The sequence below is a fragment of the Trichosurus vulpecula genome, chromosome X (assembly GCF_011100635.1).
Source record: "Trichosurus vulpecula isolate mTriVul1 chromosome X, mTriVul1.pri, whole genome shotgun sequence".
NCBI lineage: Eukaryota > Metazoa > Chordata > Mammalia > Diprotodontia > Phalangeridae > Trichosurus > Trichosurus vulpecula.
Genome location: NC_050582.1, coordinates 20,478,282 through 20,500,062, shown reverse-complemented (window position 1 = coordinate 20,500,062; position 21,781 = coordinate 20,478,282). Strand labels below are relative to the sequence as shown.

At 39.2% G+C, this 21,781-nt stretch overlaps 1 protein-coding gene across 1 annotated transcript in view; it reads left to right on the top strand.

Annotated features, from left to right (window-relative positions):
- LOC118832811 (connector enhancer of kinase suppressor of ras 2-like) overlaps window positions 1-21,781 on the top strand; it is a 566,603-nt gene that overhangs the window by 336,920 nt on the left and 207,902 nt on the right. Inside the window, exon 8 of the mRNA XM_036740170.1 lies at window positions 649-717. Within this exon, the coding sequence (XP_036596065.1) occupies window positions 649-717 (69 nt within the window). The remainder of the gene's footprint in view (window positions 1-648; window positions 718-21,781) is intronic.

Sequence of the window (21,781 nt, the reverse complement as noted above, 5' to 3'; positions counted from 1 at the left end):
GTTCTTGGTAAGATACTGGAGTGGTTCGCCATTTCCTTCTTCAGCTCATTTTATAGATGAAGAAACTGAGGCAAAAAGGGCTAAGTAACTTGCCCAGGGTCACACAGCTAGTACATTTCTGAGGCTGATTTGAACTCATGAAGATGAGCCTTCTTGATTCCAGGCCCAGCACTCTAGCCACTGAGCCACCTAGCTGTCCTAGTGCCTGTGGTGCATTTGTGTAAGTTTGAGTCTTAACTCTTAATTTGATTTTTATTTTGAATGTATGATATAGGATGTATAATGTGTCAGTATTAGTTCAATCTGGTTGTGCTTTTTTTTAATTAATCATATTAATGCCTTCTTTTTATAACACATTTTCCTTATAGTTTCCCTTACCCCAGTAGAACTCTTGTTGGAAAAAGTTAAAAAATGAGTAAGCAAAATTAACACAGCAATGACTCTACCTGCCAAAATGTGACATTTGGTGACCATGGTCTCCTACTTCTGTGTGATATATATATAGCTTACATTGTTATTCTCCTCTATGTAGATGTTTTCCTCGTTGATGCTGACATTTTTCCAATGTTTAGAATCATGCTGGGATTCTTTGTGATGGCTCTCCAACCTCCTTGTTTAACATGTTTTCTCTTTTCTTTTGTTTTTTAGTCCAATGTTGACCAGTGCAAGCAAATTGATCCTGGGGATGAAGTGATCCAGGTTAATGATCAGACTGTGGTAAGTAGATTGAGTTTTATACATTGTCTACTGTAGCAGGAATTGCTTATGTATAGCACAGGGGAAATATAGACCCTAGAGCTGGAAAGGACCCTGAGTTCTGAAGCGACTTGCCTAAGGTCATTAAAGTAGCAAATAGCAGAGCTGGGCTTTGAATCCATTTTGTCCAATTTCCCAATTCCCTGCTTGTTCCAGAATACTAGAGAATAGGAGGATAGCCATTGAATTGGTTTAGGTACTTACCATACTGTTCAGGATTCAGGAGTGCTAAGACTCTTCTGGTTTGAGGGAGCTTAGGATGCTAAGACAAGATCAGAGACAAGCTCTTAGCCTGGCTCATGAAGTCAAAAGACCACAGTTAGCCAAGCAGAAAAAGTCAGCTGTCAGTCCTGTTCAAATTCAGAAACCGGGCATAAAAACAGGCAACAGGGACAGTCTGACTTGCTGGTGAACTCTTTAGGCTTTTTACTCCATAATCATGAAAATATTGTTTAATTGAAAACTATCATAGGTATACCAACGGCCAGCATTTGGTACACCAGGTCAAGGGAGCAGGGCAGCAAGAGTTTAGCAAGCTAAAGCAAATGACTTTAGATTTCAACATTTCAATTCTTTTTTTCTCCAATGGAAAAAAATGTCTATTTGTAAAGCCACACAAACACTCCATCATTCATTCAACAAATGTTGATTAAGCAAAAAAAATGCTTATTAAGTAATAAATACATATTAATACTTACCTTGAGCTAGTCATGGTGCATGGTAGAAAGCCTTTGGCCTCCTTATCCGTTTCTATAGTGTTCTACTTCATGGACCCTTCATTCTCACCCTCCTGCTGCATCCTACCCCAGAATACTGCTACAGGTGCTCTGGGTAGAAGGGAAGGGAGAACTATTGGGTGTTCTCCCATTCCCCTGATATTTGGGAAAATGCTCTTAATCTTCACAAAAGCATAGCAGGGACAACTAAAATGATCATTCTGCCTTCTGCTGCATCAAAGGACTCAATTCAGCTTGTCTCCACAGCTCATACTTACTCTCTATTCAATCTGAGATTGCTCCTCACAGTTAGGAATGGGATAGTGAGTTACTTGGTAAGGATTCTTCAGAACCCATAAGGACAACATAAAACAAGAGAAATTGACAGCTTCTAAGGGAATAGAAAATTTTAGAGACATGAGGCACATGTTTTCACTGTCTTCACTTTTGCCTTTCCTGGTTTTGTTTCTTTAAAGACTGCTCAGCCAAATCAGTAAAACAGCCTGGTTCACTAAAGTTCAGACACTCAATTCCACTTTCAAATAAGATGCCATAAGTGGGAAATGAACATTTTAAAGACAAATTCTCTGTTCCGTCAGGTCAGCCTTCATCTAAGACTGACAATAAAAATACCAGTAAGTTCGTTGCCACAGCATTGATAAAAGACAATATAAAGCACAGTTCTCAGATGATAATTTATCTGTATGGGATATCACAGATTATCAAGATAAAATCAATTATTTAAGACATAGACCAAAATTCTGTGTTCCTTTTACTGAAAATGTAGCTACTTCACATGAAACAGCTAGCTTTAAAGGAAAAAAACCCAAGTGTATCTATCTAGCCATGAAAAGTCTTAAAAGCCCATGGAGTTAAGTGATGGGGAGTGAAACTGGTTATGATGAACTACTAATTCAAAAGGCAAAAGATCAATCATTTTCCCAAACATGCATACAGGTGCACAGCTAGGGAGCATTCTCTGGGAAGGAAACTCTGCAGATGTGTGTGGAGGTGAAGTGGCCACGCTATGATCTGGTAACCCAGAGCTGCTCTCTGCCATGGAATAATGCATGCTGAGAAATCAAGCCCTGGTGCCTTAGATACAATTCTTTGGCGTAACAGGACTTATGCAGTGAGGAAGTTCAGGGTGGGTATAGAGAAAGAAGATCTCCAAGCAAAGGCTAAATTATTAAGAGATGCTGATGCCTATAGCTCAGTTTGGAGAGGCAAGTTGAGGGACAATAGAAAATAGCTATTGCTGTTGCTTTCGTCTCCTCCCCCACCATCAAAAGTATGTTCGCCAAAAATGTGGCCCCATAGGGTGGAAAGGCTTCTACTTCACAATGTTTCCTCTTACTGTTTCATTGTTTTCATTGAATTATCTCATTACTAGTCCTTAAGTCTCTGAAAGTGTTCTGGTTGTTGGTGACTTTTAATACACAGATTTGTCAATTTGCCTTCCTAGTGATGGGAAAGAGCTTGCAGTCACACACCAATTTCAGGTGTTGCGTTCTCAAGTGTGTTTGGATTTGCATGAGCCGTACTTTTATATGAGCCACACTTTTAGAGACCTCTCCTGACTGTATATTGGGACACCTGGATACAAACATCCTTGCCATAATTTGTTGTTTTTCCCCCAATGATTCCCCTGTATGATTGATTAATGGGTCTTCCTTTCTCACTGTAAATTTACCTTTGTAAGTTCACTAATTTAATTTTTGTTCTACTCTTGAAAGGAAGGAAACAAGAATTTATTATGCACCTATCATGTTCCAGGAACTGTGTTTAAGTGCTTTACAAACATTATCTCATTTGATCCACACAACAGCTCTGGGGTATATGTACTATTACTCCCTTTTACAGATCAGGAAGCTGAGGCAGATAGAGGTTAATTGATTTGGCCAGAATTACACAGCAGTTCTGAGGTCAGATTTGAACTCAGGTCTTTCTGACTCCAGGCCCAGGGATTTGTCCACTATGCCACTTAGTAGCCTTGAAACTATCTAGTCAAATATGGAAATATTTTTTGCATGACTGCACATGTATAACCTATATCAAACGACTTGCTTTCTCAATGGGGGGGGCATGGAGGGAGCAAAATAATTTGGAACTCAAAATTTTAAAAAGTTACAGATTTTTCTATATGTGATTGGAAAAAAAATCAATATTTGAAAAAATAAAAAAGGAACAAGCCTGAAAAAAAACAATCTAGCCAGTCAATAAACCTTTATTAAGTGTTTACTATGTGCCAGTCACTATACTAAGCACATACAAATGAAATAAAAAGAATCCCTGCTGTCAAGGAGGACTAAAACTGAGCTGATTTTGTTTTACAAAGGCCGTGCTAGAGCCATTTGCTTCTGATTTGTAATACTTTGCTTTCCTCTTAAATATCATTGAATTGATGGTTTTCCAGATATGCTTCTTAATGGACAAAATTTAATAGATTCACTTTCTAATTGATCCTATATACCATAGCAAGATTAATTTTCCTAAAATACTACATTAGAATCAAATATCCTTCTCACACTTAAAAAAAACTCATTGGATCTGTGTTGCTTATAGAATAAAATCCACATTCTTTAGCCTAGTATTCAAGGCCCATTACAATCTGGCTCCACCTGTATCTTTCAGCATTTCACCATTACAAGCCTCCACTATTGCTAGGTTGTATTTGTTGTTCCCAGAGCATATCAGGAGAATTCGGAGAACCCCAGCTTTTGTTCATGCAGGTACCCTTGCTTTAGGATGCCATTTGATTTCCTTTCTGCTCATCTAAATCCTACTCTACTTTCATCATTATCTTCTACAACATCTTTGCAGGCTCAAAGAATGCAGGGTACAGTTGAAAGAGACTTTGGAATCTGAGGACCTAGGTTCAAATCCCAGCTCTGCCACTTTTTACCTGTGTGACCTGGAACAGATTACTTAACTTCCTTTCTCATAGGAAAAATGAAGGGATTAGACTAGATAACCTCAGAGGTCTTTTCCAGTTCTAGATCTCTGATTCTTTCTAGCATCCCACTTCATTCCCTGCCTCCCTCCTCTGTAGCCAGAACATGGGACCTTTTGGATCACCTGAGCACAATAAGTTCCTTCAAATTCCTCTAGTACTTAAACTGTCTAGAATCTAGACACAATCTAGGATCATTCTTTTGCTACTTACCATCCACTCTCTTTTGTTATTATATTTGGGGCTATCTTTCCTGTGTCCTTACTTGGTTTCTAATATGTCGGGGCCCATGCCTTATACATCTCTGTATTCCCCATAGTGCATAGGAAAGTGCCTTGCATACAGATGCTTAGTAAATGTTTGTCACTTGATTTGTCAGTGTCAGATTTTTATAAAGAACTTAAGTAATATAAAGCGAGGGATAAAGGGAATTGGAAGATCATAGGATCATAGACCTTTTTTCTTTCATTTACCTAGTGCATGGCTTTAGGCAAGTCAGGTAACCAATTCCCTCTTCCCCATTACCTCATCTCTGCAATGGGGACAATGTCTGTGTACACATCTATATCTATCTCTCTACACACATATACACACGCATAGACATCTATCTTTTAGTGTTGTGACGATCAAATGAGATAGATAATGGATGTGAAAGTGTTCTGAAAAAGATGGAAAGGGCTTTATGCTTCATATATAAAGTATTATTGTAAAACATAGAAAATTTCTTTGGTTGAAATGATCTTTGCTATTCAAAGCACTTGATCCACGGGGGGAAGGAATTGTAGCTGTGGGGAGATGGTGCCATAAAATTGTAGTCATTCTTTTCTATCCTTTTAACTCACCCAACTTTTCACAAAATAGCTATATTGTCATAGAATTACATGGGCCTGATATACAAAGCCTCAATTCACGATATTGCTGTGGAGAATAGCCACATGAATATTCTAAAGCTTCCATACTGAATTCTATTTTAAAAATTTTTCCATTAAAATCTAACTAGTGGTTACCTTTACTGAAAGCTAAGAAACAAAAACTCTAGGGGAGGGGGAAATTGTTTCTCTGTCAAGGCGAGTAATATCGTAAAGACAGAATTTGTAGTCTGGTAATTTCCCTACTGTGTAGATAGCATATCAGATCCTGTTTCCATTCCTTTCAATTGAATGAGTGCGAATGTTAATCTGTGCACCTTCCTAGCAGACAATAATAAATATAGGAACCAATTCCAATGAAAGGGATTGAAATCTTTTAGTGAAATCATATGCAGAAGGAACCCTAGGTATAGCATATTAAATAGATAAATATTTGAAGACCATCTGTAATACCATGCTTGCCACAGACAGCTATGATTCTCCCTGAACATCCCATTTTATAACATTCCCAAATTAGCTGTATTGGGGAATTAAAGACAAATGTTTTATGAAATCGCCATATTGCTTTGGAAATCTAACTATTCCTGAATTAGCTGATTATCAGTGCTGCATCCACCAAAATTAGAAAGGAGAACATGATTGGGACATTTGGCACATGGTCCCAACCTAAGGTGTTTCTCCAGGAAGTATAGAACAAAAGATAAAATGTTTAGGATTGTTTAGGTATGAAGGCTAATCTTTACATTTGGAAAATGAGGCCTCAATGGAACACTTTCTCATGAACATTGGAGAAATTAAATTTAATCTATTTTGGGGGGTCAGTTGGATGGCCGGTTATGATTTTCTTCAGGTGGTTTAGAAGAGCTTGCTAAACCCTAATCCATGGCGAGTCCTCTTGCTTAGTCCAGCCTAAATAGTCCACTTCCTTTAAATGACCATCCCTCCTATCATCTGCCAACCATTCGGTCATCTTCACGGATGTCCTTTCACTCTCACATAATTGTCTGATATTCTGCCTTTCTATCACTGGCTTATGTTCATTCTGACAGTGGGGGCAGGGGAGGGTGTAGGGAATGATATTAATAATAATGATAATAACAATAATAGCATTTAGATAGCACTTACTATGTGCTCGGCACTACACTAAGTGCTTTTTATAAATATTATCTCATTTTAAAACTAAGCTGGCTCTGCTCCCAACATATTGTGGAATACTAAACAAGTAACTTGTTCTTTCTTGGCCTCCATTACCACAACTGCATAATGAAAAGTTTGAATTTATAAGGCCCCTTCTAGCTCTCACAGTCTCCAATAGCAATAACAGTAATTAACAATAGCTAGTATTTAAGGCTGGCAAAGCATTTCACCAGTATCATCTCATTTTCTTCTCACAACAAGCCAGGAAGCTAGATGTTATTATTATCCCCATTTTACTGGTGGGAAATGGAAAGCAGACAGAGGCTGAGTGACTCACTTAGAGTCACACAGCCAGTAAGTGCTTGAGGTCAGATTTGAACTGAGGTCTTGCTGACTCCAGGCCCAGTGCTCTATCTGCTATGGTGCCTCTCTGATTGTATAACCTCTAGATTTTTTTTAACATATTCATGATTAGTTTTTCATCGTAAGCTTATACAGCAATATTTTCCCCTCTCCTTCTCCCCAGTACCCTGTGCTGAATTTCATTCTATTTGTTTCAGAATACATTTCTCAATTACCAGGCTACTTTGATTAGTATCCTGTCTTCCAAGGTGCTACCTACCCCTCTTGGGTCATTTGCATATTTAATGAGCTTATTATTCTAGCATGTAGGTCATTGATGAAAATGTTAATAACCTTAGGTTCAGGAAAAGGACATCTTTTATGATACCAGTGAAATGATAACTTTCTTAGCCTACTCAACTCTCCATCTAATACAGGGATCATTAATCTAGATTACAGCAAACTTTTTTAACATTTTGATAACCATATTTCAATATACCTGGTTTCCTTTGCAATTCTATATATTTTATGCATTTAAAACCATTCTGAGAAAGGATCTGTAGGTTTCTCCAGACTGTACAAGGGGCCTGTGACATACAAAAAGATTGAGAACCCTTTATCAAGTGATATATCCATCTTACATTGTGTTATCTACACTGTATTTTCTGAATTTGTTAATGGATATGCCATAAAGAACAGAATCAAATTATGAAAAAATCAAGATATTCAGCATCTGTCACTTCAGTCTCCTAAATGATACTTTTGTAGGAAGTAAATAGGCCCTTAAATGATTATTAAATACCTAACTCTGTGCTCTTTGCTAGGTATTATAGCTTATACAGAGAAATGCAAGACATGGGCTTTGCTCTCAAGCATCTTATATTGTTTGGAACATAAGACAACAATATGTGAATAAGTATGAATTTCTGCCTTGCCTTGTTATGTGTCAAAAGAATGGCATAGGCAGTAAATACTCCAGGGGTTTCCAAAGGAAGTGATCACTCTAGACTTGGACTGTTCAGAACACAGACTTCATGGAGGAGGTGGGATTTCAGATGGATTGAATTCAGATGGACAAAGATGATGGGGGAGTGCATTCTAGGCAGGGAGAATGGAAGGAGCAAATGTATGTAGGTGAGAATTTACGAGGCACAGGTTAGAGGCATCTAATTAGAAGGATTTGACTGAGGTAAGGAGCAGGTGACCTGAAGCATAGGAACATCTTCTAGTAAGCAAATTCCAAAACCATTGAATAATGTGGCAACATTTTCTTTTATATCCACTCTCTTTCTCTGTGCTTTTTAAAAATTGTTTCATTTACTACTTCTTTATTCTTATACATATTCTCTATTTCTTTATACTACTCCTTGTTATCTCCCATACAAATGTTATACTCCTTTTTGCTTCTTGTCATTATTTAGTTAATGTGGTTTCTTTCTTATTTCTCCCATGGTTTTTGAACATAGGTTTGATTTTGAGCCCTTAACATTTGTTCCTTTATAATGTTCCTTTAGCACCACCTTGTTCTCTTGACCAATTTTCCCATATACCCTCTTCCCATGGAATGTTTTGAGGGAGTTATGGTTTGTCAAAATGTGCTTTCTCAAGAATTTTTTCCTATGTGAAATTTTTCTTGGAATTAACTTAAATCTTTGTTGCTACAATTTAAGCGAATTTCCCCATAATCTCCTCTCGGTGAAGATGGAGAAGTGCTGATTGCAACTATCCTTTGACATCTCTATGTTATGCTAGAGTATAAACTCCATAATTCTCATTCAAGGGTTAACTCTTTAAAAATGCTTATTAACTTTTTAATGTTGCAATTCTTGCTTGAAACTACTTTGGCTCAAAGTGTCGGGTTTTCATTTTTGCCATACGCTTTACTGAGGTCAATTACCACCTCATCAACTTCCTTGTCTGGGAATCTAGCCACAACGATTGTGGTAGTTGCACAGTGTTTTGAAAAGTTAACCAAGAAGACACCTGTGATTTAGGCCTTAATTTCTCTTGTTTTGCCAGTAGTCTGAATTCTGAAAAACCTTTACGAATTGTACTTGACGACAATCACAAACATAATGGGGCATGAAATAATTCTTGCCCTTCACTGCTGTTCTGAAACCTTGAAACCCAAAGAGATTTTGTTATTGCTTAAAGGTTGTTTTCTTATACTCTGAGCAGCCATTCCAGTGCTAACATTATTCACTGAAACCAAAACCACAGTTTGCAAAATTACTAACTACTTACTGCTAAAGGAGAAGCCTAATCAAGGTGGGAGGAGAAAAGCCTTCCTCACTTAATCTCTCTCAAGAAAGAGAAAACGTTGTTCATTGGCTCTCTGATTACTGATTTAAAATAAAGCACAAAATGGAGACACGTGCTCACCAAAAATATTGCCACTGCCTTGGAGGAAATCTGGAGAAGAGTTCTGATTGAAGGGAAATTCCTTCTATATGCTAAGGTCCTCCAGGTGCTCTTATTTGCAGATGAATTTATGCTTATTACATCAAGTCTAGCAACACTGAAAAGCCTCCTCAGTGAGACCCATAATCGCTCTAGAATTTAGTCTAGCTACCCATGCAAGAAAAAACAGGCAGATGAAAAATTCCTATTGTCTAACTCTGTATTATAACAATGCAGTTAGATGGACAACCCATAGAGCTCTTTTTTATTGACATGTATGTCATTCACTGTTTTTAATGAACCTAAGTATCATCCTGAAACGTAGGCCCATCTCTTTTCAAAGAGTATTCTTCGAAGTACGTAAATCCACATGCACACATACGGACATTTCTCATTGTTTAGTTGTTTTTCAGTTGTGTCTGACTCTTCGTGACCCCACATACATACATAGAATCACACACATTTTCTTTCCCTATCCTATCTACTGAGCCTGAGAACTTTCATTCTAGATCTCATTCTCACCGACAACGAAAAACTGGTTGCTTAGTTGCTGAAATGATGGGAGCCTTGGGGTTAAGTGCCTCTGAAGGTAGTGGACTGGTTCCCTCTTGCTGAAGTTCTTTAAGGAAAGACTGACTGATCACTTGTTTTAGGATTTTGTGGGAAAGATTCTTCTAGTCTGGCCTAGATCAGCTCTGAGGTCTCTTACAAATATGAGATTCTATGAAATACTGATATAAAATAGAAGAAAGCCAAGGATGGGTTTGCCACCTTTTATTGTTAACTGTACAAATCTTCTTCTCCATTAGTATAGATAATTGTGAGTTGAGTAGTTGTCCAGTTCTACGTACAGACTTACTAGTACCATTACATGTATTACTAATTTTCAGCCCAAGGAACCATGTTCAAGAATTAATATGAAAATATATATGATTGCAGAAAATTTTTAAAAAATTCTTCCTAAAAACAAATATCTTCTTGATGGACTTCACTTTAGATAGGAGAAATGTGCCATGCATTATTATATGCTGGTCTGCTATCTGTCAGTGTACCTTTAAAGCTTCACTAAGTCTTCTAGAAGCACAGTTTTCGATGGCCCCAAAAACAACTTTTTGAATAGCAGTCAGCTGGCTAGAAGAAATGAAGCCTCTAAAATTCCCTACCTTCCTTCTAATATGTGACTTAATCGATGGAAGATTTGGCTCAACATGTTCTATTTGGGAGTTCTCCTTCCTAATTCGTTCAGGACTGTGAAAATAAGGTTATATTTGAGGGGAAAATGTCTCCTTTGTGGAAAAATAAAGCAAAATTATTAGCATGGGGACACAACAGAGCAGTGAAAGCACGCCATTGTGTCCCCCCTCCCCAAAGTAATACTAAAGTCATTATATTCACTTAATGGTTATGATGATCATTGGGAGAAATTTTGGACCCAGAACAATAAAGCAATCAAATTTAAGTGTCTGCTAGGGTGCCGGCCCAAATGAGGTTTGAGAAGGGAGACGAAACCAAGCGGAAGGTATGGCCTTTGCCCTCAGAGAGCTCATCACAGCGAGGTGGAAAATCACACCTGTACTATCTGTCTTCTAGTAGGAGAAAGAAGGACTTCATAAAAATTCAGGAGCAAGACGATAAGCACGTAATCTAGGGTCACCGAAGTGGCAATGGGTGGTAAGGGATATGTTGAAGGGAGAACGACAAGACTTGGTGCTTCAATGCAGATTAATCCAAGTGTCCACCTTGGGGGACTAAACGAATAAATAAAGATCATTGGGAAGGGCAACTGTAGGGTAGGGGAAGATGACAAATTTAGTTTTAGGATTCTTGAGTTTATTAAGGTGATTATAACCACCAAATCTGTCAGCAAACAGTTGTTCAGCAGATACTGTGCCAGATACTGTGTTAACTATCTGTGCTAAGGGGGATACAAAAAAGGCAAAACATTTCTTCCTTTAAAGAGTCCAAATTCTAATGACAGAGATAACAGGTAAATAACTAGATTATACAAAGTATCTTCAGACTAGATAGAAGATAATGTCTGAGGGGAAGGCACTAGCAGCCGAGGAGACCAGGAAAGGCCTCCTGGAGAAGGTAGGATCTGAGTCAAGTCTTGAAGGAAGTCAGGGAAAGTAAGAGGCAGAGGTAAGGAGGTAGATCATGCTTCAAAGGCTTTCTTAACCGTCTTGGCATTTTAACTGGGTTAAGGTATTAGTGTTCCCTTGTAGGGATAAAATGTTGGCCATATCTAATTTACCATAATCATATTGTTTTAACTAAAGAACAAGGCCTTGAGGGAATGGGATACATGGGACACAGTACAGTTAAGAGTTGATGGTATAGAGCAAGTTGAACAGATGGCGCTACTTTGTGACTCCAGTGGGGGGGGGGGGGGCTGGGAAGATAACTGGAAGAATGAGGAAACAGAGACAGGAAAGTGGGGCCATTAGGAACAGAAGGCCCCCAGAGCAGCGAAGACCGACTTTACCTGGCTCGCACTCTCCATCTAGGATCTAGAGCTAGAGGGGGCCTCAGAGGCCATAGTCCAACCCCCTCATTTTTGGGGGAGGTAAATGAGGCTCAGGGAGGGGGAGGACTTACCCTGGGTCACACAGGTGGTAAGTGGTAGAGACAGGAATTGAAACATGGGGTGCTCTGATGCCAGGGACAGCACAGGCAAGTGAACCAGCACATAGACCTAAGCACAGCGTTGTCAACCCAAAAATATTTTCTTATGTTCGTCTTTACTGTCATGTGTCCACTTGCTCAGTGAAAATTCATCCTTTGAAAGATGTGTCACTGCAGGCATGGATGAAAATCTTTAAACCAAACCTTAGCTGTGTGTTTGAGAACAGTGGAATGTTCCATAGTGCACATATATGTATAATAAACTTGTATGTTTATTATTCAGCTAGAGATACACTGAACTTTTCCAAAGTACCACTTGTCCCCAGGCCATCTGGCACCAAATTCCCACTGGATGCTCCCCAACTTCCAACATGGAGCAGTGTAACAGAGCATAAGTGAACAAAGGGAGAGAAGGCAAAGTGACTACTAAAGTTGACCTACCCCTCTCATTGGGAATAGGCTATTACAGGGTTAGAGACTCACTCTTCTAAATAGTGGAGATCCACCTTGGTAAATACCAGCATAATCAACACCAACAGATTTCTGAAATACTCACTTGGTATTCTTAAGTTGTTGAAATAGCTGTCAGGAAGCATTTAGAATATAGCATTGTACCCAAATTCTTAAAAGATCAGTATTTCATAAATCAACCAGGCCTTGTATATTTTTAATTACAGAATTATTTCACAGAAAATGGCCTTTTAGTATTAATAGTGTACCCATTAATATAAAAAAGGAGAATCAGGGTTAAAGTGGCATCTTTTATTATTTTAAAAGTATTAAACCAGGCTAACTGCTAAGCATATCTTAGTTTCTAATAATTCAAACCTGCCACACACATGATATGTGAGTTATTATACTACTCATGATTTATGATAATTCTAGTGCTAATGGTAAGTCTTTGATAACATCTTATCCTTAAAAGAAATTGTTCTCTAATGGAATTTTAAGTAATATTTTATCAGTTTGTTTTAGGAAAATTGTAATGACAGTCACTGAGGAAAAAAAATTGTCAAGCCAGAAAGCAAAGATCTTAAAGGGGGAAAATAGCATTTGTAAATAAATCATATTAACCTATGTCTTTTCTTTTGTGGAGTTTGATCTATACACAGTTTTATACTTATTAGATGGTGAGTGGGGTAATAAGAGTTAGGGGCAATTTAAGGATATTAATAAAAATTTTAAATTTGTTCTGTAGATTTTATGCAAGTGTTGTAGATATCTGAGCCCTTTCAATTCCTGGGACCACCAAAGTAAGTTAGCAAAATAGAGATATTGTCTGATCTAACCCTTCATGAAAGGGTATCACATATTACAATAACTACCCTATTGTCATTCACCTTATTTGTATCCAGGAAGCAATTACTAACATTCTTCCCTGCAACCTTGATCTCTTCTTTTCATACTCTTTTGAGCCTTTTCTACGGAGGGGAATCTTGCTCTAGCAGACACTGTATGTACTCCTAGTCCCCTCCCTCTCTAGTCTCCCTGGAATAGGAGGAGGTGCCTGTGTCAGATTCGTTTTCCTTCCTTTCACTTCCAGCCCCTCCTTCTGCCATCTTCACTCAGCTACCTCGTGCCCTTCGAGGGCAGATCATCTTATTGCTAGGATCGCTGTGTCTCATTTCTCGATGAGTCCAGTCCCTTCATCACAATCTTTCCTTCCAACTCAATGCCCCCCTCTCATCCTTGGGGAGTTCAGTACAATAATAAGATCACTTTAAGGTTCACATCCATTATCTCATTTGAATCTCAGAAGTCTGGAAGGGAGGGGCTATTATTGATGTCCCCTCAAACTCCCACTTGATCAACACCCTCAACTCTTGTGACCTACAATTTCATGCTACTCGAGTCACCCCTGAGATGTGTTCATAGCATAGATGTTACCATTCCCCAACCGGGCTACCTCAGAATCCCCTATCCTATCTCTCTGCTTCATTCTTCCTAAATGTATTCAGCCTCACCACAGATGTGGAGCCCTTCCATTTCTCTCTTTTTCCTGAAATCTGTCACTGTGAACTTGGTCACACTTCTCTTCATTAATAGTGCTGGCTTAATAATTAATTACTTAATTGGTGATAGAGATGGCATATATAAAAGTATGGTGGCAGGAATAGGCAGTTTCTTCAGGGGACTGTGGGGAGAGGCTTCACAAAATGCCACTACCCAGCTGTCAGTGCAAGTTGGCTTTCTATTCTTAGGTTCTATTTTGGGGGCTTGTGATCTTGCATTTCTGCAGGCACTGTTGCTTTTATGAGTTAGGATTCCTTGACATCATGCTTCTCTGGGGACCAGCAGTGACCTTAGTGTGAGGTGCCACAACCACACACCAGACCCTTGCCCCTGGTGGGGCATGAGATCCTGCATGAGATCAGCAGCTACCTTACAGTCACGAAGACACGTTGAAGTTGGCTTCAGTCATTTTTATATAGGGAGTCAGCTTCTAACATTGAGCTGGAAAAAGATTAAGGCTTTTTCTTCCTCATGAAAGGTTTGTTAAATCTTTTATGGAGGTTTCCTGTGAGCATACATGAATATTGAAAGATTGACTCTGAATGCTCTAATGTGCTCCTTGAGACCTGAGGGCAATATTAGATACCTTGAAATATGCAAAGCACACGACCTTATGTACACAGGAGGAAATAAATGTGTAAAAAGATTCAACTAGGGTTAGCAAAAATGTAATAGTGGGCTTGATTCTTTCATATTTTGAAAAATGTGTGAGGGCAGCTCCAGAGAATTAAGAGGGCTAAAGGTATTTTAACAATATAGATTGTTTATAATGCTTTTGCCCCACCTAACCTGAGCCTGGGCCTGGACCCTTCAGAATATGGGAGAAGCAAGCTCTCTAAGCTTTATTGAATAATAAAGGAATGAAGGATTCATGTTTGTTCAAATGGGTAGCAGAAATTTTGACCAGACATTGAATCAATTTGATAAGACCTGGAATTAAAGAGAGAAATACAACTTACTATACATGGGAATTGATTTATCCCAGAAGGCTAAGGGGCTGGGTTGTTTATGCTCCCTAAGACAAACACTGAGCCACTTCCACCTGCTGGTTTGTTTTAGCTTTGACAAACATTGCCAGATATTTAACACACTCTTAGAGGCTTAGTGTTTGACTCTGGAACCCAATAATATATCCTTTTTTTGAAGTATCAATTTCACTCCACAACTCAGAGGCAAAGAATACTTATTTTGAATGAAATCACCACCCTTGCCTATCTAAATACTGGGAAGTCACTATATTAGGGTGACGGGCAAATAGAAGGGGAGGTAGAGAGGGACTCTCTGGACTCCATATTTTCTGTCATCAGGGCAAGGGGCTCCAGCTGAGCTATTATGACTCCCCTAACCATAGTAAAGGTACAACCAAGAGCCAAAGAGCATGAAACCATCAAACAAATGGGCAGCTAGGAACAAAGGTCAGGGTAGCTGGATGGGGTCAGATACAGATCAAAATCAACCTCAAGTCACCCTAGAAACAGCTAAAGCAAACAAGAAGCTAGGTCAGGTACAAAGGAGGTCTTTTACTGTTACCAATATCAGAAACATGAGGCCCTCAGGCATAGCGGATGAGCAAATCACTAGTTGAAGCTTGAAACAATAAGATTCAAGAGATAGATCACAAGTAGAGAGAAAACTACCTTCCTTGTTTGTGTTTCCTCCCATATGAATGACATTATTTCAGAGTTCAAGGAGCCTCAGAGGCTATCTAGTTCAATCCAAACATGAACAAGAATCCCTTTCCCAACATACCAATAAGCGGTCATCTAACCTCTGCTCAAAGACATTTAAGCTGGTAAGCTCCAGCTACCAGGAATGACATCCCCACCCCCATTTCTCTCCCTTCTTTCAAAGATCATTGACATATGTACGATTTCTTCCAGTAACCTCCCATGCTATACCTCTGAACCTGGTGACTTGAACTCATCCAGGGCAGGTTGGTACTACCTTATCTTGGATTTCAATTCCCCTTTCATGGTTTTTTCCTGTGCTTTGCATTCCAAAAGATCATCCTACACGACAGAAAAACACAGATGCACACTGAGAATGGAGCAGTTCTGACTTCTCCGCTGTCCATGACCACAGTCCTCTCCACACCACACAGAAGTCCTGTCTTTGAGCCTCTTCTCTCCCAAATGCCAAAAAAGTCTCTGTTCCTCTCTGCTTTTCTCACCAGCCTCAGTGCTTTCTAACTATTAGTCCTTTGGAAACTATTCTTACAGACCTAGGTCACATTTTTTGATCCATCTGCATCTTTGCTCTGATTGTCCATCCGTGCCTTTTTAATATTTGGGTTGGTTATTGAATTCCTTCTGTATCTACCTTGGTCTCTTTAAACAACTCTGCCTTTCACTCATCATACAACTTTTTCTCTTTATATCTTCAGGGTTTCATTCTTAGGAGCTTCTAGGCTGATTTTCCCACAGAATTTTAGGATGAGATTCTACATATCCTTTCTCTGAATCCTTTGAAATCTGCTCTCCTGAAATCTAGGTGTATGTTACATTGTGGCCAATTTACCTCTCCTTTTCCATCACAAATTCAAAGATGGAATACTCCCTTCCTCTATGGACTCCTATCCTTTCCACCCAGCAACCAGTTCTTGCACGTCGTTGAGAATTAGTTCCAGAATTAAAGTTCTCCTCATTAGTTTCTCTTCCCTTTGAAGGATGTTATTGTTACTTAAAGCAAGTCCAGAAATTATTAGCTGCAGGGAGAGATCTCCACCAGATGTCTGGATAATTGAAATTCCCCAACATGACTTTATCATGCCTCTTTGCCAGACTTGTGATCTATTTCTCCAATTTCCTTCCTTATAGACAGCTGAGGCAATGGGATTTATTGCTTTCTACTTCCTTGGCTTTTGTCTACTTTGAACATCTTGATGTCTTTGTTGCTTGTGTTCATCCTCTGTAGCTACTCTCTCTGTTATCTAGCTTAGGGGATAAACATGGGCAGTTTGCTCCTACTCTCTTACTTTTCTGTTGGAAGCCCTTTTGATTAAATTTGTAAGATTCCAGAAATGTACATTCTTCTCAGCTTTTGTTGAGTTGCACACCATTCCCATCCAGGAGTCTGTCATTCCTACATTTTTGCTATGGTCTAGATATTCAAATCCCATTACTAGAAACCAGCTTTTTAACTAGTGGTTTACTTACTAAATGTGCCTTTCTCTTCTGAGATCCTTGCCTCAATTTGGCAGTAGTGATGAAAATACTGCCTGTCTCCCTAGGGTCTTAAGTTTCTTCCCTCAAACTTCATAATTTTTAATATCTGCTTTGTAAATGCCTTCTGGTATTATAAGTTGTATCTATGTGTATCACCCAGAGTGGATAGTAGTCATCTGGTTTGACAAGTCCTCCTAGATTCTCTATTATATCTTGGATACATACTCAGGAAGATAGCAGGCCTCTCTGTTGTTTTTAATCAGACCAACAAATGTCCATATTACTCAGCAGGGAGTCACCAATCACCACCGCTTGTCTCTTCTTCCTCTGACCTTTCACGGATGATGTCTCACCTGGTAGTACTTAGGAATCCATATCATTATTCCTTGGAGGAAAATCAGCTGCTTCCTCCTCAAAGGACCCAATTTCCTCCTTATCTGGAAAATTCCTTAAGTGTTCAGTGGGTCTTCATTCATTTCTACCATTTGTGCCACACATTATTCCAACCTCCTCACCCAGGTCAGGATTCCCCTCTGCTCTGCCTCTTGTGATCATTTTTCTTCTTGTTTTCATATTGGAGGCATTCTTCTTGGTTGTAAACTCACCTAACTCACTATATCCAACTGATTCTAAGCCATGTTTCATATCATATCTGGCCACAGGAAAGTAGAAGCCTACATAACATTTTGCTCTGCTACTGCCTACCCTTCTCCCACCCTCCAGATACCATGACCCTCTCCCATTCTGCTTTAGAATCCCTGGCCCACCACTGTGTAGAGCTGTCCTCATTGGTAAATAAGTTCAGAGTCACCTCAGATATTACATGTAGCTGGCCCCAAACCATGCTTCACATCTCATCCAGCTATAGGAAACCAGGACCCACCGTAGCATTTTTCCACTTGCCCTGCCTTGTACATCCTTCCCACTTTGTGCCTCTTGTTCTGGGACCAGTAATCAGATCAGTGATGCCGTTGCTACTGACAGTCACTTCCCTGTGACTCCACTTATCCTCTTGTGACTCCATTCCCAAAATTCCCTTCCTTGGCCACCACTCCACTGTATGAGTCCCCTATTAGAATCCCAATTTCTTGAATGTAGGTACTATCTCAGTTTTGTATCTGTATCCTTAGTGCCTAGCTCAGTGCCTGGTACATATCAGGCACATAATACATACCTTTTTCATCTATTCTCCCCAATAACCTGGAAAGTGGAAGTGTTCCTTAAATTCCTTTCCTTTATTTTCTAGGAGGGAGGACGGTCTACACTTTGAACATAGTCACTAGGGCATGGCATAGTTTCTATGACAAACTTCTTGTTGAGGACACTTCATTCCTAAGTTGTCTTTCTATTCATCTTAGTAGCTTCTTAATATCTTGACACCCAAACCCAACTTCCTTTTCCTTGGCTTACCTTATCTTATTTTTTTTTACCCAGACAAACTGACCTTTCCTGTTTCCCTCTAGGTTCACTTTCCGGTTGTGAACCATTTTGCCTTTTATTCAAACTTCTAAGGAAAGCTGTCATAGACACAGTAAAAGTACCTTGCTCTACCTTGTCTTAGATCAGCTGGAAATACCCAAGGATCTGGTGGGTGGCAAGCATTGTCCCAGATCTCTATTCCCAAACCTTGTTTAAGGCTGTTCTGATATTGGACAGATCTCATGATTTTTATCTTTCCTAGGAAATACCATTGTAATGGAAACTTGAACCTCATGCTTCTGGGAATTATTCCCATGCTCCTAGAATATTTCAGGACTCTGTAAAGATCCCCAGATGCTTGCCTGAACATGGAGTAGCCACTGCCTTGGTTATGGCTATAGCTAAGGATATAGTCCTACTCCCAATTTTTGGTGTCAAGGTGGGTGTTGGGCTTTGGTCATAAAGTCAGTATAGGATTCTAAGACACCTATCTTTGTGATGGGAATCGGCCTCATCTTGTCTTCCAGGCACAAAACAAAGCACTGCCTTGCAAAATCCTCATCCAGAGTGTAATGAAAAGGATACCACAGTGAAGGTCAAGTGGTCCGGGCCTTCTACTCATCATCTATAGGACTTGGCTAAGTCATTTCTCCTCTCTGTTAAATGAGAGTATTGAACTAGATAATCTCTAAGGTCCTTCCTGGTCTAGCATTTTACAGACTGGGTGTGGCTAAGTGTAATTGAAGATAGACTTCTGGAAAAGACTGTAGAGAATCACCTAAGATCCCAATCCCTTGTCATCATAGATGAAGAAACAGAATGAGAATACATCAGTGCCCATCATATGACTACACCACATAAATTCAGCGTTTAGGATTTAAGAACAAAGACCCAAACCATTTTTAGGGTTACAGTCTGTAGTGTTGGCAAGACTTGGTCCCACGATAATATTTGTAAAGAGCTAAGCACAGAGCCTGCAGCATATAAATGCTTGCTTGTTTCTTTCCTCCAATAATGCAATGAAAACAAATCACCACTTGTACCTGTACTATTTTGCAAAGACTAGAATTGCAAAATCTGCTGAAATCTTATTCTCAAATTATAGCTCTTTTTCCTTTAGTATTTGTTAGGTAGATGCTGGCTGGGATTGGATTGGCATTTCCTATCTCAACATGGCACCACAGATTACATTGTGGGGCAGGACACACTTCTAGTTCATTAGCCATTAACAGGTTTTTCCCTAACGATGGGAGAAAAAATTCTCAAGGCCATCCATAAAGCTTGCCAGACATCCATAGATTGCTGTCAGCAAGTAGTTTTAGAAGGGTGGAGTTCGGCAAGTAGACCTTTTACCTCTGATTTCAGTTTAAAGCTGTTTCTGTTACAGTCTATTGAACCAAATATATAAAAAGGGATAAGTTGAAAAATATCCACTGAACCTGCCTGTAGCATGGTTGATTCTTGCAGCTTCTGGGAATCTGTCAAATTAATTCATTTCTAGCCTGAGGTATTGCTTTGTATTTTTCTCTTTTGATCCCAGTAATTGTATTACAGCAAATTCCCTGCTCACATCAGATCACTAGGACACTAGAATTTTTTCCTTTCTCAGTATTTAAGTTATATAACAGGGCGGGGGGGAGAAATGAACATGGGTCATAGAAATAATAGTTTAAAATAATGTTTGATTTTCTCTGTAAGCTGTTTTTATGACTGCTCCACTTTTCTTTTAAAGCCAAAGGCTGAGAGTAATTTTTCCTTTATTTTTTTCCCAAAGAGGAACCATAATAGTGATGGCATATGATCGCGCTACCTTTATTGCCCTTTGTTTCTCTAATGCTCTATTACAACATAGATGGTTTTCAGTTGACAAGTCTCAGCAGAGGTCACAATCCAGCCCTCTGCAATTCCCCATCAGAGAGCAGCACTGAAGCTGGAGTGTAATGTGTGCTTGTTTATGGATGGTTATGTTGGTTCTCCTTTGCAGACTGGGCCCTTATGGGTAGGCAGAGTAAGTGGTTATCCGTTTGGTGTGGTTTGAGGGGCTGGTAAAGACAAAACCTTCTCTCCCATTCTCACACTTAGAAATTCATTCCTTTGAGTTAAGCACTGCTGTCTTGTTAGAATCCTTATAAGAAATATAACCATCCCCACCTATGCAGCACTTGAAGTCTCTTGGATCTTTGTATGAATGAATTGGTCAGAAATTCATTCCCTCAAGGGAAGAAAATTTGAAACTCAAGAACATGTAGAACTGAATGTAGTAAACTAAAAACAAAAAATATAATTTAAATTAATTAATTAATTTTAAAAAAAATTCCTTCCCTCCCAGAAGCCACTGGGCCACATGAAGGGAGTGTGAAGACTTTCCAACAGAAAAGGGTTAGAGAAAGGGAAAATTAGACATACCAAAGATTTCAGGGGTTTCCTAATTTTTCTTCGGGCCAATATTGCCCATTTGTGTTTCTTTTAGCACAATAGATCACCATTCTTTTCCCTTTCCCTCCAACCAAAAGTTATTTAGTGTTTTCATGCCAGAATACAGGAGGACAGGGTGAATGCTGTTGATAAAATCTCAGAGGTGCAGCTGTGTCAACTCATCGTGCCCAGCATCAAAGCTCCCTCAGAGAACCAAGGAGCCAGTGGGAATTTGGGGTGCAGACAAATTATTCCATTACACAAGATACTAGTCCCCTAGATATTTAAAAGGACTCAGCCATTATTAGCTTTACACGTGATGTTACCAGGTTGCCCAGATGTAGGAGAGTTTCTCTTAGGATTGACTGCTAAAGTCACTGACGTCAACCACTCACAAAATGTTGGGTATCTGTAATGTTTTAGCCATTGTGCAGAAGTACACATGACGTGGTTACTGCCCTCCTAAGAACTTTTATTCAAAAGTGGCAGAGGGATGATGTGATTAAAAATGTGCCAAACTTGGCGTCAAGAGTTTTGAATCTCACCTTTGACACTTAGTAACTTTATGTCCATAAGCAAGTCATTTGACTTGTCCAGGCGTTGCATATCATTCCAATAGCTGGGGTCTGTTATAGCTGGAACCAAGAGAGATCCTTTGTTCATTCCTTTCTGTATAAAGTCATCCTGAAATTCCCTATTTCCTGTTAAATACCAGGGATTGTTGAAGCATTATTACTTTTGTATTGCCTTATATTGAATTAGATTCTAAGCTCCTTGGGGACAGTGATCAGTCATATGTTTCTGCAGTAGCTCCCCCTTCATCTGGTATTGTCTGGAAAGGAGGTGCCCCATCAGAGTGAACTTTCTGGGCAACTGTTGTATTTTAATCACTGTTGATGAAAATCTTCCTTAAACATGCGCTATGTTTCCCTTGTTAAATAATACACTGAACATAGTCTCCCTTTTTTATTG